The sequence below is a fragment of the Frieseomelitta varia genome, unplaced genomic scaffold (genome assembly GCF_011392965.1).
Source record: "Frieseomelitta varia isolate USP_RPSP 00005682 unplaced genomic scaffold, Fvar_1.2 scaffold_364, whole genome shotgun sequence".
In the NCBI taxonomy this organism is placed as follows: domain Eukaryota; kingdom Metazoa; phylum Arthropoda; class Insecta; order Hymenoptera; family Apidae; genus Frieseomelitta; species Frieseomelitta varia.
The window spans coordinates 318,100-344,016 of NW_025110106.1; the positions used below are offsets into that span (position 1 = coordinate 318,100).

The window sequence follows — 25,917 nt, forward strand, 5'->3', positions numbered from 1 at the left end:
CACTAGGGGTTGCACGCGGTGTATGTCTGTCCTTGTCACTCGCTTTATTGGCAAGGTGCTGCCATCTGCTAGGTTTTTCTAAAATTATCTATCGAGGAAAAGCAATGCGCTGCTGAATTGATCGAAATTTCAGTTTTTATCGTTTCAGTTCCGGTCGGAATTGAGAAGTGTTCAGATGGCAGCATTGGCTACAAACAAGGAGCGCACCAGTGTGCGACAAGAATAGATACATCTCACGTGACAGACAAGGAGCACGCTAGTGTACGACAAGGACAGCGATAATGGTTAGTTCGGCCGCTTCACCGCTACGCGGCGCTAGCATTTGAATGTCCATGAAAGGATCAAATGTTCATTCGCAAAAAAAGCTAATTAACAGGATCAATTCGCGAACTTTTTCAACTGCGTCATTAAAATTAGACTCATAGCTTTCTCCTTGCACTCCTCTCGATCTATGAAATGTTCGTGTAAAGATTTAGAAATTCCATTCAATAGATCGAAACATTGGCTGGCACGAGGCTCAATTTCTCGTACATTATATTAAAAAACCTGGTTCAAAATCGAACCAGATAGATCTAATCAAAAGTAGTAGAGCGAAAATACGAGGTTTCTCATATCCTTGAATTCAAACATCCTTTATTTGTTTATAATTTAAGTTATAACTTCATCCCTGATTCAGATCCCTGCCACATGTTTTGCAAACACACAGAAAAGAAATCTGAAAGACGTGTGTGTATACACAAGCTGTGAACGATCCAAACACGTTGGAAATTTTACCCGATGATTGAGATGCGAACTTTGTAAATTTAGCAATTTGTCAATATATACGTACATACGTACATACGTATGAACAACTAAAAATAATCGTCAGCCGACGAAAACGAGCCGCAAGTATCACGGCGAAAAATGAGCGAGATTGATTGAGACCAACGACGGTCTCTCCCTCATACATATCTCGTGTGCCATCTGTCTGCTTGCGAAAGACACACGGGGGCAATGTGTTTATCAGTGAATCGAGCAAGATTCGTCGTGTTTGAAGTGGGCCGAGTGACTCTAGCCCCGCCAAGACCTTGTGACCTTTCGTAGTTTGTGGTGACCTTCACTAGAGGTTGACCGTGGAGTTGCTTGCCTGTTCGCCACCTATCTGCTCCTCGTCTCTCTCTTTCTTTTTATTTTTCTATTGTGATACATCGCACCGGCCGGAAGTAAGTGAATTCCCTCGAAACTTGAACGTTTGTTGCCTTTTCACAAGGAAAGTCTCTGACGCCGCGTGGTGTTACAAAACCGGCAAACCCTCGCGGAAGTGAAGATACCTAGCATTGTCACTGATCTTTTGTAGTTTCTTTAGGCTGCGACGTGCTATTTTTCCGGCACAATATCGCTTCGATCGTTCGAGTACTCTTAGGAAAACGCTTGCTGCTCAATAAAACGATCATACTTGCGCGCGTTGATTTCGATCCTCGTGTTGAAACAGAACATTCGAAAATTCAAATGTGGAATAAAGTGATCGTACGCGGCACAAGTGTCGAGTTATATTTGTCATTGTATTTTTAGTCAAGTCCCATTGTAGTTTCATTTTGTTTCATTTCTCTTCTCTTTTTATCTTTAGCTAAGTCCCATTGTACTGTTATTTTGTTTCATTTCTTAAGTGCTTGGTATTCATTTCTTGAATACTATATCTTTAGTCAAGTTCCAATACTTTTATTTCATTTCTTAAATAACTTCTCTGAGAAATGAAATACAGAGAAATGCATGTGTAATTGTAAATATGAGAAATTGCAAAATACGTGGAAAATTCTGTAGAAAAAAAGAAAGGTAACAAAGACTGTTGATATACATATTACCATCAAGTGATCCAAAGCCTCTTTTTGCACATTCTGGTTCCTTCAAAGACAATGCTACATTAGTGTGTATGTTTAACAATTTTAATGAATTTAAGGTTGCCAAAGGGACAGCAGGATGTCAAGGGAACGTGTAGCAAGAAGATTTTATCGTATGGACAGCAGTAATGATTTATTTGAATTTATGGATCGTGGATATTCAGCACAGCATGAAAACCGATGGAACTTTGAAGTTGCATGGGAGGCTGCCAATAAAGGTATATTCAATAGAACAAGTGAATTTGTCAATCTGTCAATTTGTAACAATTGTTATCATTACATTTTCAGTTGGTGGTATATACACTGTAATTAGGTCCAAAGCTTTTGTATCAACAGAAGAAATGGGAGACCAATATTGCCTTATTGGCCCATACAAAGAAGCCTCAGCACGTACTGAGGTTGAGGAGGCAGAGTTTCCACACAATAGCCCACTGAATCTAGCTGTACAAGTCTTACGTGATCAAGGATTTAAAGTAAGTTTAAATAATAATTTCCCTGCAACATATTTTAAGTATTTAATTGATACTCCAATCACAGAGACAAAGTAACAAAAGAGAAAATTATTTAGGCAAACAACTTGTTAGAGTTATATACTTTCATTTACTGAAATATGTATTAAAAATAGTGATTTGGCTAAAGTCCAGATGCAAAGCCAAAATTGATTCAAGGGCAATTGCCCCTGCAAGTGAATTATGGCATAGATACACTTCATTCATTGTTATATCTTTACAACATAACAGTGTAATTATGTTATGTATTATTGTAATTACACTATGCAATATTACATTATAATAACATGATAACTGTAATATCTTTGAAAATCTACTTTACCATAAAGTAAGAGCTCTTATTGAGGTGGTAACAGGAACCTGGCTAGTGGATGGAAACCCACAGATCATTCTGTTTGATATTGGAAGTGCAGCGTGGAAATTAGACGAGTATAAGCAGGAATTGTGGAACACCTGTAATCTCGGTATTCCTCACTTGGATATAGAAGCTAACGACTCTGTTATTCTTGGTTATCTCGTTTGTCAATTTATCTCAGAGTTCAGGTGAATTTCACAGGAAAGCCAATTTTCCCTCAATGTTCACCGAAATGGTAAACGTAAATTTTTCAACTTCAGGCAAGCTGCTGAAGAATACTCCGATGTTCCTCCTCGTGTCGTCGTTCATTGCCACGAGTGGCAAGCCGGTGTTGGTTTGATCGCGTTAAGAACCAGACACGTAGACGTTGCTACAGTTTTCACCACGCACGCCACTCTTCTTGGAAGATACCTATGCGCGGGGAAGACTGATTTCTACAATAATTTGGACACGGTATCGTATCCTTACTTAAATTGGCTGGAATCTTTTTTCTTGGCATCGCTTTGAAACATTTTAATTTTCAATTTATTTGTAGTTCAACGTGGACGAAGAAGCAGGAAAGCGTCAAATTTATCACAGATACTGCATGGAACGTGCAGCCACGCACCTGGCGCACATATTCACAACTGTCTCAGACATAACTGGCTTCGAAGCGGAGCATTTGCTGAAACGTAAACCCGACATCATCACGCCGAACGGGCTCAACGTAAAAAAGTTCGCGGCACTTCATGAATTTCAAAATTTGCACGCTGTTAGTAAAGAGAAGATACACGAGTTCGTGAGGGGTCATTTTTATGGGTGCGTACTATGGAGTAACGTTCGTCCCCTATGTTTGGTTAAACGTACGTAATTACGTCTGAATCATCGTTTCAGGCATTACGATTTCGATCTGGATAAAACTCTGTACTTCTTCATCGCTGGACGTTACGAGTTTGGGAACAAAGGCGCCGATATATTCATCGAGGCCCTGGCTAGACTGAATCATTATTTGAAAACGTCTAAACCTGACGTAACTGTCGTTGCTTTCCTCATTTTTCCAGCGCGAACCAATAATTTCAATGTGGAGTCGTTACGTGGTCATGCTGTAAGTAAGATGATTTACTTCTCAAATACGGACATAGAACACGCATATTGCTCCTTAATACGATATTTTGCTTTCTCGTCGAAGGTTACCAAGTCTTTACGAGACACAATTAGCGACATACAGCAGAAAATTGGCAAGCGCATGTATGAACTGTGTCTTTCTGGTCGTATGCCTGACGCACAGGATCTCTTACAGAAGGAAGATACTATTAAAATCAAACGGTAACACGAAACTCGATTGAAATTGACAATGGATATCAATTACAGCGAGAGAAACCTAGTGAAATTATATGTATCGTTACAGATGTTTATATGCTTTACAAAGAAATGGATTGCCTCCGGTTACCACGCATAATGTTGTAGATGATTGGAACGACCCGGTATTAAACTCTATCAGAAGATGCAGTCTTTTCAATACAGTTAATGATCGAGTAAAGGTAATTTAAAAATATTTGAATTTCTTTCAATTCATGGTTATAAGTGACTTCATTATTCATTATTCATATAACAGCGTTATGTATTATTTGCTTTTGAGCGTCATTATACCTTTCTACGTATAGGGATAGTCATTAATGCAATTCAGTTAATACAACTGTGTTACCGAAGATTATATATATATAGAGCCTATGTTTTATTCAGTTAAATCAACGAATGTGTGGCTTCTATAATGATTTTGCAGTCTTTCTTTTAGCTGCGTTTGGATTCAAAGTATTCTGATCATTGTGCATTTTTAGATTATTAAGCTGCTGGCAAAGTTCGGCTCCATTATGCTTGTAACAGTGGACCAAGCAACAGAATTTACATTTCATTCATGCTGTCTTTTATCTTCCCACATTGTTTTGTGGGCATTCCTCTGTTGATTCCTCTTCCATTAATTGTTGAATCACCTCTTTATTAAATTCTTCATTTTTCATTCAAAGATATTTAGAAAAATCACTTTCCTCGTACATCGATTTCCGATTCAAAAATTATTATCCGTGTAAAAGAGATAATCCATGTTTGATTTGGAATCTTCATTTTCATTCCGGATATATACATTTAACAATCTTTTAATAGCACAGTTTCAGACAATTTGTGATAGAAAACACGATTTACGAAGTTTATGGGTAAAAAAAAAAAATTGTACATTATTCTCACTGTACAGTTACACGTAATTGGTATCAATTTCTATTGCAGATAGTCTTTCATCCAGAGTTCCTGTCGTCTACGAATCCATTATTCGGTCTCGATTACGAAGATTTCGTTAGAGGATGCCACTTAGGTGTTTTCCCGTCATATTACGAACCATGGGGATACACGCCTGCAGAATGTACCGTTATGGGTATTCCTAGTATAACCACGAACTTGTCTGGTTTCGGATGCTTCATGCAGGAACACATAGCTGACCCGATGAGTTATGGCATCTATATCGTGGACAGACGATTCATTGGCCTGGAGAGCAGTGTTCAACAGCTCGCTCAGTACATGTTCGACTTCGCGCGATTAAGTAGACGGCAACGTATCATTCAGAGAAATCGTACGGAACGTCTCAGCGATCTTCTTGACTGGAGAAACCTTGGCATCGTGAGTGTATTCGTTAATTTCTCATCTCTATTGCCTCCTCGTTTACATTACCAATTAAACGTGGAGCATATTTTTCCGACAGTATTATCGCCAAGCCAGAATCAAAGCGTTGACAACCGTTTATCCAGAATTGGCTTCAGAGTATGCCGAAGGTGGTGTAGGGCGTTTCAATTATCCTAGACCTATCAGCGAGCCACCGTCGCCTTCCTCCTCGAGGCACACCACTCCGGCTGCTTCGGTTCACGGTTCCGACGAGGAGGACGAGGTAGACGAGGAGAAGGAGGTTCGTGCTGTTTCACCAATCTTTTATTATCTCGGATTATATAACTGGGGAACTCCGAATTGAAAACTAAATTTTTGTTGTAGTTGGAAGAATTGCGTCAAACAGGTGGCAGATAAAATGGCAGAAGAAGATGTGGAATAACTAGTGTTACCGATACTAGCAACCCAATTGTGTATAATACGTGGAGACTTTGCGACACTAGTGCCAATAATTTGTTCAACACGGTCTTCCATGAAGAGAATCAGTCGAATAAGTCCTATACATTTGTTCCTTTTACACGCCATATATAAGAAACGATATCATGACAATATAACAGTATATATACATAACAGTATTTCCATTACACGACATTATACAAAATCATTACGAACAAGTCTTCCACGAATCATACTCGCAAGCGATGTTCCACTGATCCGTATATGAGATTGTTAAATTTTTAAAACTTTTAAAACCTATATTTAAATGTTACGCGTATCTATACACTTAGCGAGTGTTTCTATTGTATAGAGACGACTATATATATATATATATATTTTTATGAGGAATTAGAACAAGAATAAAAGTCTTTTTTTAACATTTTTTAGTCATCGAGTACTCGGAATGATATCAAACGGTTTGCCTCAATGATTCTCAATGTTTTCTGAAAAATAAAATTTTTCCAACGTTTTTATGTTATTATTTTAACCGGTTTTCCACTTTTTTTTTTTTTTTTTGACACGAACACTAATATACCTTCAGTTTGTAAGAATTGTTATATTATTAATTATCAACATAATATACAAAACAAAGTGCTAAAAAGTTACATTCTTTCACAACGGAAAAAAATCATTATTACATTTGGCATCCGCGGTTTACCAAACTGTCTTGCTTTCTACGGAAAAGCTTTAAAATAAATATATACATATTAAGAAACGAGCAACGCATTACATAACAGTATACCTCTTAATGCAACAAATATAACAGTACCGCAAAGCCGTCGGTCGTCTCTGCGATCAATTAAAAGTACTTTGAAATGTCTTTGATGATTATTACACTGAAGAAAGTGAAATTTTGGAATGGAATTCTCATTACCACCGTTAAAGCTGGGTAAATACACGAAGAGATTTATACGAGACGAGATTCAAAACACGTTTACCACCATTCACTTTACCGCTTTCATGACTTACACGCTAACGTTCATGTATTACAAAAATGCTGACACATCGAATATAAAATATTCTAGTTTTCCTATGATACACAATGATATATCAATATACGACGATCAACACTTTCTCCGTCGAAGCTACCGATCTTGTGAAACGATGAAAAACGATCTACCGCGGCAGGCAGTTTTAATTTCTAAACGCTAAAACAAGCGGACGACTCTCGGCGTAAATAGATTTCTCGTTTGCAAAATGACGATTAATCTCGACATCGGATAACATGATTCCTCAACACGACTGGCGAAGGTGTTGATCCGTATCATTCAAGAATAATAGTCACCATCGTAAAAAGTTGTTTCTCACGCTAGCAAAAATTACACGATCAAAGAAAATACAATGAATAATACGGTAAAAAATTTTTGACGAAAAAAAAAAAAAAAAGAAAGAGAAGCAAAACTGAATTGCGATTAGTTTCTTTTTTTTTTTTTTTAATCACCACATAAATTACGTAATCAAGTGAAAACAACTTTAGGCCTATGTCCCCCGTGAATGATACTGAAGATATGTTACGCATTCATCGACGAGGAAATGAACGACACGATACGCTCTAAAAAAAGAGAAGCAATAAAACTCATTCTCGCACGAGTGTACGTGTGAGCGATACCGGTTAAACCTAAATGGCACAGTTTTTATACATTACATATACAACGTGAAAACTTTACATAACGAACAAATTGTAATTACAATTTATTAAACGGAGAAACGAGTCGCGCGTTTTCTAATAAATGTTAAAATTGTTAATAATAATACGTGTCCGTAATACTTTGATTCCTTGATGCAATTCCTTCCTTTTCGAAGCTTTTCGAAGACCGCTTCTTACCCCGTACGGTTCGGGTTATGTTACGTTTATGTTATGTATCTATATCTTTCAACGAAAGTTTACGACACTTTGCGTGGAACTTTTGCCTTTGCTTTTGTCTCTCGACGTTTATTATTCGCGTGTAAAAATATTTGTGAATTTCTATGACAAAATATGCAGTTGCTAACGTAGCACGGTCTCCGTGTATCCGTCAAATATTATCTGATTTGTCGACGGGAAAATCAATTTTCTCGTGGCCAACTGTTGCCAGTTTCCATCGACTTGCCAGTTTCCATCGACTCATCATTAAGCAACGCTCGTGTAATTTTTTTTTCTTCTTTTTTTCTGCGAAGTACAATTGGCAGGAGATACTTCAACGTCTACTCGGTGATTTTATACTCGTTTGAAACACACAGAGTTTATGCTCTATCCTTGACAGACACACGGGCAAGTCTACAAAGCCGGTATACGTTTTTCTTTCTTTTAAATACGTTAAATCGGCAACTAGTTGCTCCTTTTTTTTTTTTTCCCCCTCGAGAACTGGCAAGTGTACATCGCTTACTGCTTACTGGATACGTTTGTTATACAGTTTCGAAGCTTTTTTTTAAGTATTCAGGGAAGAAAGGAAGGCTGCCTTTTCAAACCGTAGATACAAACAACCTTTAGTTGTCATAACAAGAGCACTAACATTATGATATATTCATTATCATACCATTGGTGTTCTTGTTATGATAATCGAAGGTTGTTATATACATATATATATATATATATTTATCGATTACTACGCGAATATATCAATGTTAGTGCTCTTGTTTTATATATATATATATATATATATAAATTTTATATATATATATAATTTATTTATTTATTTGAACACTAATCTAAGAGTCTTTAATTAATTGGCATTTAACGGCGTATGGCCTCAGGATACGAGAGTAAATTTCCCTTTGACAGAAAAGTTCTCAAACGCAACATTTCTAGTTGCCGTATTTTTTTTTTTTTTTTCTTTTCCTTTCTTTTCCTCCAGTTGTCTCTAAATTAGCCCGTTTAATATTTGGTCGCACGAAAATCGATGATAAATATTCTATTAACTTTGGCTAGAAACACACCATCCTCCAGTACGCGGAGGCGGGAACTCCAACTCGAGTCGAAAACGCAAGAAATCGTTGCTTCCCAGAAAAGAAAAAAAAGAGAGGAAAAAAAAAGGAAAAAAAAAAAGAAAAGAACGATATATTGACTTTTGAACGACCCAATTCCTTTCGCTGAGCCGTCAACTTTGCAGCAGCAGCAACGTTCACAACGAAATGCAACGATCGTCCCTCCCGTAATGTGTTAATAAAAAAATAGTTCGTTACTCGGATCTTCGATCTACTCGCGGAAATGGCGAGAAATTCAAGACAGGTTCATTTCAAAGTCAGTATCTTGAAACGTCTGCGTACCTTTTTGGCACACTTTTAGCATGACTGAGAGACTGGCGTAGTTTGTTCTTTTCTTTTTTTTTTTTTGTTTCATGTCGGTGCATAAAACGGTACATGGAAGGGGCACCGTGTGCAACCGCTGATCGTCCCGATCGTTCGTTTCCTTCTCTTCGGTGAACTGGACGGATTTTTACGTATGGCCTGGCTGCGTCCCTCCCATTCTCTGTTGCATCATGTTCAGCAGCAGCTCGGAGTACTGCTGCATCATGTTGACCACTTTCCCCTGGTCTTGGCCAGCGAGCAGCTCTTGGAACTTGGCGGTTGCCTCGTTCATCGTTACGTTCTCGGTGTTTGTCGAGCCCTCGTGGCCCTCGCCGCCCGAAACCACCAGCCGCAGTGTGCGCATCGTCTCGTTCACGGACGATTCGAGGCCGCGCAGCATCGTATCCCTGTCGATGCTCGCTCGGGACGGATCATCCTCGTTATCTATCGTCAAACGTTTGTACAGCTGCACGACGTTGTCCGCCGTTCGTGTTAATTCGTCCGCGATCGTGTTGCACAGCTGCGTTGACACTGCAAAGAGCAAACGTCTCTTAGTACATCAGTTGCACGGCCTTTATAAACAACGCAAACAACGTGTTTCAAAAACGCAAATGTCTTTCTTACGGCGACATTTACATTTTTTTCAACACGGTTCTCAGTTAGAAGCAAGCGGATATTACATGTATAGATATTACGACTTATATTTCAAACACGGGGCGTGTAGTACCCGCTTCGCAACATGGAGGTAAGAGGATGAATGAGAGATTCGTGCAGCGTGCAGGTTACATCAGTTCTAAAATCCGTAATGAGACCATGCTATTGTGATATCGAGACCTAGAGATTTGGGTAATATTCTAACGATGAGTGCTAGATTCTCCCTCTCTCTCTCTATATGTAACATGAGCTAGATAAGAATATTTTCATGACGAATTCTCGAGTGATCTCTCCTCGATGACTGGCATGAAATGTCAAACTTTCGTGATATTTATATACAGTTATTTACACACTTGTAAAAAAACTCGAACGGCAAACGAGTTTGAAATTTGAAAAGCGGTCAAACCTTCTCTCGCGGTGGGGGAGAGAACTCCCTCCGCGACTAATGAAACATACAAAGCAGAAGGAACAACGTTGAAAGTAAAATGCGGTATTTTGGACTCGAAGATGCAATGACGGTTGAACAACAAGGAAAGCTGAGTTACTCTCCGTTGCATGTCAAAAACACCGCTAACGTTCTCTTTGGAAGTTCCGAATGATCTGAATTATGTTACAGCACGTATTATGTACAGCGACCTACACAGACTATATATGTATAGATATATATATTCTAGTCTGTACTAAAGTTCGCACGGAACGATTTCTGCTTGAATGTGGTTTTCGCTTTGCCATAGCATGATCACTTACAAATTTTGTAACAGACTGAAAGATTTATTATTTTCACGGGACAGCATTCTCAATAGGTGTCTTTAGTTTACCTAATGTTTTGTCCGTGCCTACTGTAAGAGTAAAATCCTTGTTAGATTACACGCTTTCTTGGAAGAAGAAAATTAAATAAATAAAAAACTCAGTACCAATCGTTTGAAATTCACTAACATAAACTCTTAGCCTCTTGCAATCTTGCATGCTTACACTTTGAAGAACGACAAGATGATCGTGAATCGTGAGAAAATATATGACAAACAAAAAACATTGGAAAGATGCATTTTGCTTGCTTACATTCAGCACTGGCTACATCAATGGCACGATCAGTGTCTTTAACTGGAAGTTCTTGAGGGCTTGGATCTAACTGATTGCGACTTGTTGCCGTCATCCGAGTCGCGCTTTGTCCTATCGTGCTATTTCCGTTACGACCGTTAGTTATGATGGTCGTTGATCCTGACCGCCTCACTGTCGCGCCAGGTAAACTCAAGCTGTAGAAATGAAATTCACAGTCAGTCAAACTACCGTGTCGGCAAACTGATGACAAAATTCAACGTACCTCGCGGCAGAGTGATCGATACTGATGCTTCGAGGTCTCGGCGGAAGCGCTGGTTTTCCACCATTCCCATTGGAAGAGGTGTCTTCCGAGCTGGAATCCTCTTGATTACCCACTTGACTTAGATTCACTGAGAAATAATGCGTGCAACACTGTTAAAATCAAGTCGTTCTCAGCAGTATCTTAACACTTTCACGGCGGGCGTCACATACAACATATACAATGTGTGTACATACTTGATTCTGGTTGTTCAAAAATATTAATATAAATAAATAAATGAAAATACTTGTTGACACTAGAACAACTGCATCAAAATTCTATATATAAATTATTTTATAATTGAAATTATATTATGTTAATTATTCCTTTTAATTATTATATACATTATATCAATTGTTCTAAAATTCTTATCCCAAAATATTCTACATATAAATCACTATAATTTAAATACTAAAACAAGTAGATTTATACACTGTCCAAACAGCGATTGATATTAACTTTGACAAAACCATATCGTTTTCAAACGAAAATCTGAAATCAGGGTTCGATTGTTATAGTACATTAATAAAATTATAATAAAAACAATAATAAAAATTATACAATTATTTATAAATATTCCTCACACGTGATTGTCATTTCAAATGTCCCGCCGAGAAAGTGTTAAGCTCTGGGGTAAAACTTGGGGGAAATTACCACTTGAATATGCCCCTTGCATGCCTCTCCTTCGAAGAACGGAAGGGAAGTTACTGTTAGAAGAGGAGTTTGACTTGGCCTGATGATTGATCTTATTTTGCGAACTGATTGTCGGCCTCATCAGCCCGCTGATTCTGTTACTTCCTGCTTGACTGTTCCAACCCCTGCTGTTGTTCCCTGCTCCGACATCAGACTCGGAATCGCTCTACAACATTATTCGTTCAGACAAAGAACAAATATCTCTCATGATGTAATGCAATACGATGTAAGGTGTGTATATATATATATATATAAATATATACCTGATTTAAAACGCCAACGCTGCTACTCCTTGTCATATGAGAGGAATGATTCTTCGTCGAGCCATGTCGTGATTGATTTCCACTGTTTACACTTCCTAGTCCACTTCTCGTCGAAACATTCGCGCTTTTACCTACTTTTCCTGAAACTATTATCGCAGGTTAACAAAAATTCACCTTGAGCAAGGTTTTCTTATCTTTATCTTTAAATTATCATTAAATTAAATTGTATAGGAAAACATGTTCAATAAAAATCTATGCAGTATATTTTAAAAAGAAAGAAAAAAAAAGATAGAACTGTTCGATATTTTGAATAAAGTAAAGTAGCACGATATTACCGACAGAGCAACATTCAAATTCAAATTAATTTTAAATTTTGTTCCTGCGGCAGTTGTGCGAACTATCTTTATCTTTATTAAATTGCATTTAATAAAGGGGGGGGGGGATGTTAATTTTGCACGTTCAATAAAAAACTATAAATTGTATTACTTTGTAAAACAAAGAAAAGAAAAATAAACACAGAACTGTGTTCGAATTTTGAATAACGCAGCAACATTACCGACGGAGCAATATTCAAATTCAAACGACTTTAAATTTTGTTCGTGCAGAGGTTCATGGGTCATCGACGACATAATCAAAATATCGAAACTATCGCAAGTCCCTACCATTCTACGTTTTATGTGACAAGGGGGTCGTTCCAAAGTAATTTCCACTCGTACTACTTCGTGCCGTGACTTTGACAACTAGTAGAGGGGTGTCGTTTCGAACGTTGCGATTAACGCTGAAACTACCAACCGATTGAAGCATAAAATTTCCCGTAAGAAACATTAAAACAAAAGGAATAGAAAATCTTTTACGGTAACTTTTACTTTACAAAAAATGATTTAGATCTCTAGAAATACGTCGCTTAACGCGTCTATAAAATTTCTAGGGAAAATTATAAATCGATCGTTTCGACCAGTTTGGTAGTTCTAGCGTTAAATTGCAGAAGCAAGAAACATAAGTTCTCCGAGCGTCTTGTTCGAACGAGTGTCGTTGGAAAGACCCTCGTGGACGTGGCGCACAATGAAAGGGTACCTTGTATCGGGCCATGCAGTAACCTATTCGGCGGGCTGACGGAAAGATCACTCAGCGAGCAGGCACGTCGCATGCCACCCCCCTCCTCTTCGCTGTCAAAAACTTTCGACGAGATTCGCCCCCCACTACTGCCAACTGTCGACAACAACACGCACACACATGCACTAAACTACGATTCTTTCTCCATTGACTCGAGGAGTTTTCAATATGTACGTGTTTAACGAGATAAATATGGGGGGGGGGGGATTCTCATAAGTGACGTCGTTTCACGATACTGTACAAAATATTATTTTATTTAAATTATTGCCACCAGATGGCGATGTTTATTAAACTTGAAAGAAACGAAATTACTTATGTAGAGGTTATGTAACTCCTGTTACACATATCAGGATCGCGACTTTTTTTCTATGTTAGGTCGTACTTACCTCACAATCAGTTGAAATTTAAAAACAATGAATTACGAATTTTGCAGATCGTGTAAATGATCTCTTTCATGCGTAACGCGGAAGCAAATAAATTGTAAACTCGAAATATCGTTAATTTCTGGTTATTGATATTACCTTGTAAAATATAAAATTTCGGAAAGATGCAAAGTGTATGTCGAGTGCGTGAAATAAATTAATAAAGGTAAAAGATCAAAGTTCAAAGCCGCTCCTGTAATTTTGTAAGTTACAAAATGTGGCAAACTATTCTGTGCGACGAGATACACAGGATCGACTTTGACGCACGAGTTGTGTTAATGAGACAGTAATAAATAAATAAATAAATAAATATAATAAATAAATGATGGATAAAGCAGGGCAAGGAACTGGGATGGATCTACATCGTGAAGACAAAACATGCTGTCGATCACGCGTCGTCATGCCAAACGAAACGATAAGAAATAATTCTCGAGTGTCCAAACTGAAAAGTACATGATCGCTATCGTCGTAAACTAAAATGAACTAAAAATAATCAAAGTACAGGGTACAGCCAAAAGTTCCTTCCCGCCTACTTTCTTCTTTTTTAATAAAACAAATTTTATTAATTTTAAATTAAATTTAAGTTCAAACGAGATGATTTTTTTTCATTACGTTTTAAAAATTATTTCGTTCAAATTGTTGACCGCCAAAGAATTGCGGATTTATTTCAGCAGGAAGTGATTTTTGGCCCACCCTGTATAAAAGAAACATGTCACTTGATCGAACGATGAATATACAATGAATATACGTCCTTGTCGCCAAAATAATCGAAATACACGTGTGAAATAATAATAATAATAATAATAATAATTACAATGACAAAGAAAAGAGAAAACAACGAAAAATTGTTGCTTAATCGTGCACCTGCTGGTTGTCGTACGACAGTATTTTACACTTCTAGGGGTTTTCATGTCATGTTACAAGTTCAGGCAAACATTTAACGACTCGTTCCTCGATTTTCTTCCTCGACCGTGCCGGGAACCGTTTGCTCTCCCATTGCATTTCGCCACAAGAATCACGTATTGCGATCGTGTTCCCTCTGTGTATCGAGATCGACAATCGAGCAGCGAAAATTGGTCGTGTCTCGGCATCCAGAGACGAGAAAGACCGTGTGCTACCATAGACAACGAACGAGTAGACGAGTAGAGAAAGAAACGACAAGAACAACAACTCTGTTCCCGGTGGTTTCGTAAGTGTACCTGCGTACAGATGCTTGGATGGTAGTATGACTTGGTTAATGGTTGGCAATGTTTTAGTCCATTTCATGTGGCTGTGACACCGCGAGGCCGGCGGCCACATTCTCTTCGGCGAGTTCGTGCAGCTCGAGGCGGACGTGGAGGAGCCGCTCTCCATCATCGACTTGTCCATCGCGGACGTGTCCGCGCAATCGCTGTCCTCGCCCCCGGAGTGGAACCTTATGTCCCGCCTCAGGGAACAGAACCCTCGGCCGTCCCTCTCTGCCTCCAGCTTGGCTACGTTCTCGCCGGTTTCCTGGCAATGCGACATCCGCAGGCACTTCTCCTTCATGAAGTACTGCTCCCGTCTGACCAAGTTCTCGAATTCCTTGGAGAGCAGCTTCACGGTTCCCTCGATGGCTCGGGTGATCCTTAGGTCGACGCTCGCGTCCAGATTGTCGATTCGTTCGTTCGTCGTCAGTAGATTCGAGGCGTTTTGCATTCCGGTTGCCGCTTGCAAGTCATGGCAAGTAACGTTAGGCTCCAGAGAGTCGTAAGTCTCCTGCTGCGTGTCCTTCGTTGGTATTTGATTCTCGAAGCAACAGCGTTGATCCCTCTCCGCGCGGGAGGAGTCCGTTTGGTCCTCGCTCGCTCGATAGCCCTTGGTTTGGCCAATGGAGGGATCGCTCGGATCAAAGGCGAAGTTGTCTATCGGGCCGCCAGCGTCGTACACCGACGAAGGACCTTTATCGGAGCTTCGGCGAGCCTGTAGACTGTAAAACTTGTTTTTCAAGTCTTTGTCCTCGCTCGGCTGTAGAGAGTAGCCGGACGACTGTAACAGCTGCTCGATCCTTCCTTTCGAAGCGTGCAGAGATTCATTACCGTTATCGGGCTTCGTTTCAGCGTCGGTTGTTCTTACTGCTCGCTCGTCCAGATCGGACTTCACGCGAGAGGACTGAGGCGTGTTCGACGACGAGTCCACGTACTTGTTCCACGCGGGCCGTGCTCTGTTTCGCATGCTCTGCGTCCGAGCGGAGTTCCGCTTGGGCTTTGGCGGCTTGTGAGCCACGAAATCGTTCAGGATCAGCATCGACTGCGGCTCCTTCGGCACCTTCAGGCTGTTGCTTCGCGACATTGTGTCCGATTTCGTTCCGATACGCATCTCGACGTTCCCGTCGCTTTGATCGTTGAAGTTGAATTCGTAATAGATGCACGTCGCCGGCTGCGCGTTGCTCTCCGAGCAGTAGCTGTTCTTCTCGTTCCTCGCCTGGCTTATCCGCGTGTCCTGCAGCGACTTCGACCTGAACACCGCCCGGCAAGAGGTCAGGTCGTTGTCAGGGTTTTCGTCGGCGTTGCTCGACTGCATCGCGGCGTTGTTCGGATTGCCGCTGTACGTCTCCGAGTTCTGCCTCTTTCGCTTGTAGTGGGAATCGAACAGCATCTCCAGCGGCGCGGACTTCACCAGCGAGTCCGAGTCGTCGGTCAGCACGCTCTCGGTGCTCCGATGATCGATGTTCTCGTGCAGCGGGAACATCTGATAGTCAGACTCGTCCGTCAGAATGCTCTCGTGGCTCCGGCCGGCCTGCATCTTACGACGAGACAGGAAGAAGCTCGCGCTCGAGTGTCGGTCGTTGTCGTAGTGGCTGTAGTCTAAAATTTCAGCGCTCCCCTTCGAGAAGGACTCGACCGAGGCGTCGGAGAGGATACTCTCTTGAGATCCGGTGAGAATTCGCTTGGATGGGAAGCTGGCCTGATACGTCGCGAAGCTCCTCTGTTGCGTGCCTTGCTGATGATCGACGTGGACGTTTATCTGATAGTCGCTGACGCATCGTCGAGGTGGATTCTTGAAGTCACCCTCTAGAGAATCGTCGCTGAAGTTCCCGTTACCGTCGTCCCCACCGTCGTCCATCGGGTCGTTCAGGCTCTCAATGTTCCGCTCGTTCATAGCCGGCAAACTCTCGAAAGACTTGGCTATGTTCTCCATGTCCTCCTCGTTATCGTCGAGCCCGATGAAGTAGCTGCACGATCTCCTCTTCTGCGCGAACCTCGCGAACCGGCTAACGTTCTTCCTACACTGTTCCTTCAGGAGCTTCAGCTCCTCGCACACCGGCGACTCCGGCAACGATTGATTCGGTTTGTTCAGCGATAGCTTATACTTTTCAGTTTTTTTTAGGGTCAACGTTAACGGCCGACTGAGAGACGGCTTTGTCTTGTCAGTAATGCACGACGTAGTCGGACTTTTGGATAAGCAACGTTCAGTCGGAATATCTAGCTTAGGTAGCGCATTACCCACCACACTCGATATTTTGTTAGCGAGCTGTTGAGGTTTTAACTGGGGCTTTGGATTCGGTATGGGTTTACAGGGGTTAATCGGTTTCGAGTACTGAGTTTGCTGACCGGATTTGTTACCTGTGCTCAATCTACTCGAACGATGATGTTTCTCCGGTATGTGGCTGCTCAAGTCCGATATGCTTTGACTGGTCTTTAACGACGATTTGTAACCAACCTGCAAATCGACGATCAAATTGCTTGGTTCGTTTGTAAATTTCACACAACGTCGAAGTTTACGCTTACGCTTTGCAGTTTTCTTCTGGTTTCCTCTATTCTCCTCTGCAACTCTTCGCGTTTCTTCACAACGTCCAAGTCACCCCTGGCTTGCTTCGTCGCACTCGCCACCACTGCCACGTTGTTGCGAACCTTGTTGCTTCCGTTGTCACCGCCACCGCTGAGTCTGCAAACGCACATTCATTTCTCGTTAATATTCGTTCACTCTGGCAAACTGATACTGCGATAAGTTTACCTTCCGTGAAACTGGGAGCTGATACTGGTAGCTTTCACGTTTCTGTTCGTAGGCTCCTCGGCACCGCTGAGAGATTCAAACGCATTTTTGAGGTACTTCTCACGGTGACTCTGCTTGGCTAGCTGATCGAATCCCTCGGAACTAGCTTCCGACAGCATGGACAAAGGATTTCGCTCGGCACTAGGCGTCGAAGCGCCACCCTCCGAGTCCGAGTCGTCTTGGCTACCGGAAGCGGTCAACTCGCTCGTCCGACCGCTCTCTCCGTTTCTACATTTCTTCTGTCTCCTCTGAGACCTGCAACAAACACGTGGAACGATGCCTAATTTTTGGCACCTAGTTCCAGAGTAACCTACCTAAAATTTATGAAATTTTCACTCGCACCAACCTTCGAAGTTCCTCCACGTCCATCGCGTTTACAGTGAACTGATTCGACACTGTGTCTTCCGGCGGGGGATAATACATCAACCTATGATGAGATTTCTCCGAGCCGGTTGTACCATTCTCCCCCTCGGAATAATCCTCTACGTCTCCATCGTGCTCTGTACTCTCGTGATCCTACACGATAATACACAAACAATTATTTACGGAAGCGAACCATTCATTTTTTCAAACGAGTTACTGTTGAGTTAAATTGATGAAGCATAAGTCTGATATGTGTTTCGAGACTCTAATGTTAGATATGATGATTATGGCGACGAAAACATGTATATGCGTGCAAAGTAAGTAAATGAAAAAGCCACAGGGTACAGAATCGAGGAAACAATCGTTGTTGTACAGTTCAATCGCGTTATCGTTTGTCTGAGGCGATAACTGAGATGTACCTCAAATTTAAAGCTGCCAAGGCTGCTGTCGTCGGTATGATGACGACTCCTTGATTGCCGTGTCAATTCCGTGACATTGCTACCTCTAGTTATGGTCACGTTACCACCGATCACCTATGTACGTATACGTCATCGGTTGAAACAAAATAGAATCAACACAAAACAATCGCAAAAGGGGACACTCTGATGCTAAGAAGAAAAAGAAAAATAGTAGAAAGCTGATTGGACAAAAAGAAAAAAGTAAACGTAACAAACACAAGTATGGTTGACCTCTTTCTTTCGCGAGTTGCCTGCGACTCGCAAACACACACTAACAACAACACGCAATGGTTACGAAGTGAATTATCGCAATTATTATTATTATTTTGTTACTGGGAGCCAGTTAGTACCTGTTTCGTTTCTTCTGCTAATTCTCTGTAACTATCTGGACAAGGTTGAAACACTGTTTCGTCCTCTTCCTAAAATAAGTGGTTGATCGTTAGTGCGGTAAGAGAAAATTCGAAGAGAGAAAAAGAAGGGAACGAATTATTAATACATTAATTTATTAGGAGGTAAAATTAGCGGTAATATCTCTCTTCTCGTGGATAACGACGATGTTTCTTTTAGAAAATAATTTTACCCTTTTGATGACCATCGTTTCTCTTCGATAATCGCTGCTACACTTGGTCTCTGTCCCGCTATCGATGGAGCTGTCTTTGGAGCCGGCGCCACCGCCGCCGCCGTCAGAATCGATGGCACCGCGAGGCGGAGGAAACGGTATCACCTCATCGCTGTCGTAAACGGACTTCACGGTTATGCCGTCGCCTTGCTGAACCCTTTGCGCCCATCTCCCCTTCGGCAAATCGACTCCAAGCGGTCTCGCGTTCGAACCAAGGACACCGCTTTCGTCCGCGTTCGCCGTGTTTATCTGCTTCTTCGCCCAGAGGGGTAATTGGCCTACGCTGAACCTGTAATCCACGCCTCCGACGTTCTGCGGCGACGTTGGGTTCGCGTTTGGATCCAGAAACTCCGGCGGTGGCGACCCGAACGTTTCGTTGTCCAGTTGTATGTCGATCCCAGTGCCGTTCACTTGGGGCGGCCTCCTTTAACATTATTTCAGTTTGCATCGATTATTACAGTCGATCGTGACGTTTCTCTCCATATAGACGAATGTGTAATACACCAGTACAGTAGTGCCCACTTAATCGTCCGATATTGGGACGTTTAACATATTGTTGACCAGCAATTTTATGCAGATGCTATCTCATGTCGTGTAACTGAGTATGAAAGTGAAACAATCTAAATTTAAATAAAACTCTGTATATCTTTGATATACATACAATAATATTTTTATATTTATACATATATTTTAGCAATTTTTTTTTGTGTAATGGTACACAATAGGTTTTGAAAATTTGCCATTTTGAAAGTCTAATAATGTCTTCCGATAAACTATTAATTTCTACATCACTATAACTTCAAAATCACTCGGACAATCAGATAAAGCGTCCGCATATAATTCAGTTATAAAAGTTCTTCACTCTGATGATCCGCCGTGACTGAAACTTTATTTAAAAATTTTTTTTTAATAATGGTTTGACACGATTGAACGGTTGAACACGATGAAGAAAGATTTCACAATATCCTGTATTATATCCTGAGTGTCAAAAATTAAAATAGCTAATGCAAACACGAGTTAACTTGCGACCGGCCAACAATGTGTTAAATGGATACTACCGTATCTTGGGAAAAAAATACGTGGCACTGTTTTTCTTACTTTCCAGCTCGCATCGCTTGCTGAGCGAGACGCGCCTGCATAGTGACGACCATGTCCCGTGGTACGCGCCACACGAATATGCAGCCGTCCCCGCTGGCGGACACGAGATTGCGACAGTCGGGACTGAAACGCAGCCCCGTCACCAATTCCGAGTGGCCGAGCATCGTGGCCATACATTCACCGCTGTAATAATCGTACACGCACAACGTCTTATCCGTGCAGGAGGTAGCTACGTAGATTCCCGATGCGTCTGAAACGGAAAGATGTTACGTATTTTACAAAGACAATTAAACAATTAGACTCTAGATCTGATCTGTCGATGATCGTCTCTTTAATATCAGAATGATCACAAGGAACAAAAGGATAGGAGACACGAAGAACTTTTGTTTGTATATTTCACAAACAACTAGTGTAAACTTCTAAAAATTCATCGTTGCATAGATCTATAAAATTTCTAGAAGAAATTAAAAATATATCATTCTGATCACTTGGTGTTGAAGTTTGGTCTTACCTAGAACAACTTTGATGAGCGATCCGTCTTCTCCGACGGATCCCTTGAACGTTTTGCTGTGTTTACCGGTGGTTACGTTGTAAACCCTTATGTTCCTATCCTGACAGGCAGTCAGGACGTGTTTCTGCCCGGAATCGACCTCCATATCGTACAATGTGGTTTTTCCCTGAGCGTTGTGACCCCTGGCGAATTGCGGCATGCCCCCCGGCGTCTGAAACGACGAAAACGTCGACGACATTGACGAAGGAGAGCTCGCGTGCTGCCTGCGTGAAGATAACGAACGAATAATAACTTACCGATTGCAGCTGTCGGAAAATAATACTTTTATCGGCACCGCAGGAGACCATTTGTATCTGATTGCTCTGATTGCTCTGATTGAAGAACCTAACGGCAGTAATGGAAGAGCTATGATCGTCCAGCGTTTGCAGAAAGTTGTATCCTTGATCGACGCTGAACACGTGGATCAGCCTGTCCCTGGAGGCACTGGCCAGTAGCCTCGGCGGTTCGGTCGAGTACCGGGTGAACTTGGAGTACTCCAGGCAAAGCACTTCCGCGTCGTGCGCCTCGATCAAGCACAACTCCTCCAACGAGGAGAGATCGTGAATTCGAATGTTGCCGGAACGGTCGCCGGACGCCAGGTGTTTCCCGTCCGGGCTGACTCGGATCGATCTGACACCGTTTCGGCCGTCGTACGAGGCGTCGCTCTTCTCGGTCGAGCCGGCGGCGGCCAGATCCACGTCCTTCAGGTACGTCAGCTCCGGGTCTATGTAGAGGACCTTGAGCAGCTCGTTGCTGTAGATGTTTCGCTTGTAGAGCGTGTCGCACGGCGTGATGTCCTTCTCGAGATTCCACACGCGGATCGTGTCGTCGCTGGAGCAGGTGATGAAGCTGCCGGCCGGCATGCTGCCCATCGAGTCCGACCCCGTTGGGTACATGTCCACGCCCCAGATGCACGCCGAGTGATAGAGGAACGAATGCGACTTGCCCACTCGCCTAATGTCTCGCACGTCCCACACGTAGATGCTGTGATCGTTGTAAACGCAGGTGAGCTTGTTGTTTCGCTCGTCGAACGCCAGCGCGATCGCGTCCGGGTACCTCGCGTTCGTTGGATGCTGAGACATGTGACTGCAACCGAGAAATGATAAACAGAGGTTTAAAAGAGAAGAACCCGATAGAGTTGAGAAAACACAGCGTTAGGCAAACAATTGTCCCACCTAATGGACAATCCCTGGGCAACGTCCACCCCTAGATAATGCGTTCTGGGCAACGTGGTGATGAACTGAAGCGTGCTGGGACTGAAGCATCTGACGATCCCCTCCGCGCAGCCGATGAAGATGTATTTGTCCCCGACGGCCATGCAATTGGCACTGGTAGTCTGGAAAGAGTCATTGACAAAATTAACCCTTAGGTACACATACTTGTTTTTTGTTGTCCAAGTAAACTAATGAAAATGTCTACGCTTAGGTACATATACTTGTTTTTTTGTTGTCCAAGTAAACAAATGAAAATGTCTACGCTAGGACAACCGTGTCATATAAGTATAAATCGTTGCACGATGTTTAAATGATAATTAAAATAAATAGATTCGTACAATTACGTTCCCGTCCAAACGGAAATTAATAATATGATAATATCCGTAGCTTTTAAGTAGTTCAAACGAAAGTCTGAAATCATAGTCACAAGTACGTTAATAAATTAAAATTGTACAATTATTTATAAAACTTCTAAAACTTCTAATGTCAAATAATATTTCTTGCACGCGGCTAGCACTCCAAATATCCTATCTGGAAGGTGTTAACACACCGACGTTAATAAATAGTAGTAAATTCTACTTACGCGAAGCTCCACCCATTTGTCCAAGAGTCTCCTGTTATTAAATTCGCATAGAAGGCCCGTTTTGGTGATCGCGTACGTCGAATCGGCCATTTCGCCTCGGCCGCAGGCTACGTCCACGAAATCATTGTTCCTCTGCTCTCCTAATATGGCGGACCGACCCATCAAAGGCACAGGTTCCTTGTACTGTGCAACAAAGTTCTTACGATTACCACTTTTATGTTGTTACCGTTATATAATCCTCTTTCCTCCCTTTGCCAACATGTTGGTACACAATCAGCATCGGTACCAGCATTTTCTCGAAACTTTCTTTTCAATTTCGAGCAATTGGTTTTCGATCGCTCGACGTACGGGAAGAAAGAGATACGAATATGTACATATGTGTTTGTATGCATGGCAAAAGATCGTACTTATTATTAATTACTTATTATTAATTTAGGTTATGAAATTGTCTTGTCAATCGAAAATGTAATTTCCGCTATTATCAACAACATCTTCGGTCAATGTTCTGAAATCGTGGACTTTGGTTTTTTTTTTTTTTTTATTAAAAAATATGATTTTTGACAGCTTCCGACGAAAATCGAATTTTCTTCCGTTCAAATCATCGAAACAAATGATAGTCGGATGGAGTAAGTATGGGAAATGCAACAAAATTTTCTCACTTTAGTTCATTTAATTTCTGGAAAGTCTGTTTTACCATGGTATGTGGTTCTGCATTATCCTGAAAACGCTCTTCCAAATTGCCAAAATTGGGCGTTCCTCTTGAATTACTGTCTTTAATCTTTTAACTACTAAACGCCAATATAGTACCTCACTTTCACAATTTTTTCGAAGAAAACTGTAAAACTGTAAAAATTCGCATTCCTTACGAATTCTTTATATGGAAAAAAATTGAATTTATTCATTCTTTCGATTTCAAAACTTTAATTTATTTGTAGTTTGTTGTAACTTCGCAGTTACGTAGTGAAGCATATATAAAAATTTTATTATTATACTTTTTTTTGCGTGGTTTGTGTCAGACCTTGCCTTACAGAAGTATAGCTTTGCGAAAAATTAAATTTTCAGAATATTAACAGTACTTGTTGGAATTAATTCAAAAAACAAATCACAGAGAACCTCATAATTTTTTTGAAATGCAAATTCGCTTTCAGTGTTGATTCTACCACTGCTTGGTTCGCTAATTTTCACATTCGTTTGCGTACATACTCATTCCTTCGTCCTCCGGTTACTAATCGATCCAAAAAAGGCTCGTTGTTTAAACGATCGAGCGAAGAAAAAACTGCGGAGGGTCTGCTCATTTTATCCGCCTCGGAGAACAAATGTGACAACCATACATTAAGCTTTAAAGTGTATCCAATTGCTTTTAAGCGGCGGAACACGGTCGAATTGTCAATATTTGCTGTCTGAGCAATTTCACTTTGGTGGAAATTATTTTCAGTAAATTTCACATTCACAATTTCGTCATCCATCTTGGATGGTCGGTTTAAAAAAATTAGATTTTTCTTATATTTTGACGTTTCATTTAAAAAAAAATGGATGGGTAGAAACTTTTGGCCCACCCTATATATAGTGGAATGTCGAACTTTTCTACCATTGCGGAAAATTACGGGGCAACAGATGAAGGATGATAGTATACAACTGTCCTAACACTATACGTGTTGAAAAATCGTGCACGAATTTTCGCAGTAACCCAAAATATACTGCTCACAAAAATTAGGGGATATTTCAAAATGAATATGAAGCGATAAAAAAAGAAGCATTTGATTTTTTTTTAACTAAACAAGAACATAAAAAAAAAACAAACGATAAATCAAAGAAAGTTGTTCTTGATTAGATTAGGTTAGGTTAGGTTTCATATTCATTTTGAAATATCCCCTAATTTTTGTGAACAGTGTACTAATGCACGCTGCACGAATTCGTGCGTCGCGAAATCGGCGTCGACTTACCTTGGCGCTGCGCGAATACTCGAGGTACCAAAACTTGACGTGCCTGTTGCCGACGGTGACGAAGTAGTTGCCGTTCTCCGCGAAACAGACAGCCTTCACCTTGCTCGAGACTTTGTTCGACGCCACTTTAACATTGTTCCTCCAGTCCCAGACGTTGACGATCATATCGTGCTGAGAGCCCACGGACACCACGTACTTGTTGCTCGGCGAAAATGCCTTGAGAAGAAAAACAGCGTCTACAGAGTGCACGTTGGTCGATCGAAAGAAAAGGAGGATCCGTTTGTGAGAGAGCGAGATACATTTGTGTCCTTAGATCGATAGGAAGTTTCAATTACCAAGACGATAGAAAATCGCTTGAGAACGATTTCAATTAACAGAATTCTCATTGATAAGTCAAAATTTTTGGTCTTGGATCGAACGTTATTGTGACTATGTTCAACTACACTTCAAAAGTAACAGGGAGCAACACGTTTGTTTGGACATGCATCATCGAAACGAAACAGCACAAGTTCCGTTTTGTCACGTCTCTGTTTTTCCAGCGAAGAAAACCTTTTTTTTTTTAGCCAAGGATCATTGCACTCGAGCTATCGAGAGAATGCAACGCGGAACAATAAAAAGAAAAGAAAAAAAAAAGGGGTACCGTTGTCCGTCCGCTGAGAACGCCATTTCGTATTCACGCACTTTTCCCAACGTCTCAGCCTCTCGTCGAGCCAGTATATTTGCTTGTGTACGTGCACGCGAACGTGGGCCGAATGCGAGAACGATTCCTCGACGAGATTCGACGAAACGTCCTCTCTCTCTTGTCAACGCGACGAGAAAGAAACGAAAGAACATAGGCAAGTACTTTTTTTTCCATTCGTGTATTAGGTTGGGTTAGCCTAGCGATAGGTTAGGTTAGCGATTCGTTTGCAAACCGACGAGACAAAGGACATATAATAACAGGGTGGCAGCCGCTGAAAAACTGAAGGCTTTGAAAAGGTCATAACTTGTTCATTTTCAAAATGCTGGTCATTTGAGGGATGTTGGTTTTCGCACATAATACTGAAAAAAATCCATTATTATATTTCCAAATAAAATAATAAGAAATTTAAAAAACGTGTGTTTGTAAAAATTATTTTTGTTCCGTATCATTCAGTCTTTCAGTGACCACCCTGTATAAATAGCAGAGATACTCAGAGATACTATAGACTTTTGGAAATTATATGCCAAATGGTGCTCAGCCAAATGTCTCGTCCTACAAACGCCAGTCGCCGAATGTGTTAAAATTCTGATATTCCCTTTTTATGGCAGAGAATTGCCAGTGGAATAGGTATTGGCTCGGTACCAACAGGAAAATATCTAGATACTAGACGATCTTCTCGCGTTTGTGAGCACACGAAAACGATGATACATTGATTGCTAGGCGTGTTCCTTAAAAACTGGATAAAGAAAATGCTACA

At 41.1% G+C, this 25,917-nt stretch overlaps 2 protein-coding genes across 4 annotated transcripts in view; one reads left to right on the plus strand and one right to left on the minus strand.

The window, feature by feature from the left end:
- The first annotated feature begins 861 nt into the window (after window positions 1-861).
- LOC122530919 (glycogen [starch] synthase) lies at window positions 862-7,619 on the plus strand. The gene is made up of 12 exons (XM_043658335.1): window positions 862-1,202; window positions 1,937-2,095; window positions 2,166-2,350; window positions 2,733-2,929; window positions 3,002-3,194; window positions 3,277-3,539; window positions 3,615-3,825; window positions 3,910-4,046; window positions 4,129-4,261; window positions 5,001-5,387; window positions 5,470-5,670; window positions 5,754-7,619. The coding sequence occupies exons 2-12, from the start codon at window positions 1,957-1,959 to the stop codon at window positions 5,784-5,786; spliced, it is 2,079 nt and encodes a 692-aa protein (XP_043514270.1). The 5' UTR covers window positions 862-1,202; window positions 1,937-1,956; the 3' UTR covers window positions 5,787-7,619.
- A 1,079-nt stretch (window positions 7,620-8,698) lies between these two features.
- LOC122530918 overlaps window positions 8,699-25,917 on the minus strand; it is a 53,843-nt gene continuing 36,624 nt past the window's right edge. For 2 of the 3 annotated variants that reach the window (XM_043658333.1, XM_043658332.1), the window contains 19 exons: window positions 24,479-24,694; window positions 22,536-22,718; window positions 21,914-22,074; window positions 20,996-21,824; window positions 20,700-20,910; window positions 20,189-20,438; window positions 19,052-19,514; window positions 18,822-18,890; window positions 18,433-18,546; window positions 17,997-18,166; window positions 17,612-17,905; window positions 17,386-17,542; window positions 14,836-17,317; window positions 12,102-12,247; window positions 11,800-12,004; window positions 11,110-11,236; window positions 10,848-11,041; window positions 10,607-10,627; window positions 8,699-9,665 (listed from right to left, as the gene is read on the minus strand). In XM_043658333.1, coding sequence (XP_043514268.1) covers window positions 9,283-9,665; window positions 10,607-10,627; window positions 10,848-11,041; window positions 11,110-11,236; window positions 11,800-12,004; window positions 12,102-12,247; window positions 14,836-17,317; window positions 17,386-17,542; window positions 17,612-17,905; window positions 17,997-18,166; window positions 18,433-18,546; window positions 18,822-18,890; window positions 19,052-19,514; window positions 20,189-20,438; window positions 20,700-20,910; window positions 20,996-21,824; window positions 21,914-22,074; window positions 22,536-22,718; window positions 24,479-24,694 — 6,675 coding nt within the window. In that variant the 3' untranslated portion in view covers window positions 8,699-9,282. The remainder of the gene's footprint in view (window positions 9,666-10,606; window positions 10,628-10,847; window positions 11,042-11,109; window positions 11,237-11,799; window positions 12,005-12,101; window positions 12,248-14,835; window positions 17,318-17,385; window positions 17,543-17,611; window positions 17,906-17,996; window positions 18,167-18,432; window positions 18,547-18,821; window positions 18,891-19,051; window positions 19,515-20,188; window positions 20,439-20,699; window positions 20,911-20,995; window positions 21,825-21,913; window positions 22,075-22,535; window positions 22,719-24,478; window positions 24,695-25,917) is intronic. The other variant, XM_043658334.1, reaches the window with a different exon arrangement.

What these genes read in the sequence shown, in the direction of transcription:
- LOC122530919 (XM_043658335.1), top strand. Translation starts at nt 1,957, where the DNA reads ATGTCAAGGGAACGTGTAGCAAGAAGATTTTATCGTATGGACAGCAGT. An exon ending in AGTCGTTACGTGGTCATGCT is followed by an intron (nt 3,826 to 3,909) that starts GTAAGTAAGATG and finishes TTCTCGTCGAAG; the next exon opens with GTTACCAAGTCTTTACGAGA. An exon ending in ACTGGAGAAACCTTGGCATC is followed by an intron (nt 5,388 to 5,469) that starts GTGAGTGTATTC and finishes TTTTTCCGACAG; the next exon opens with TATTATCGCCAAGCCAGAAT.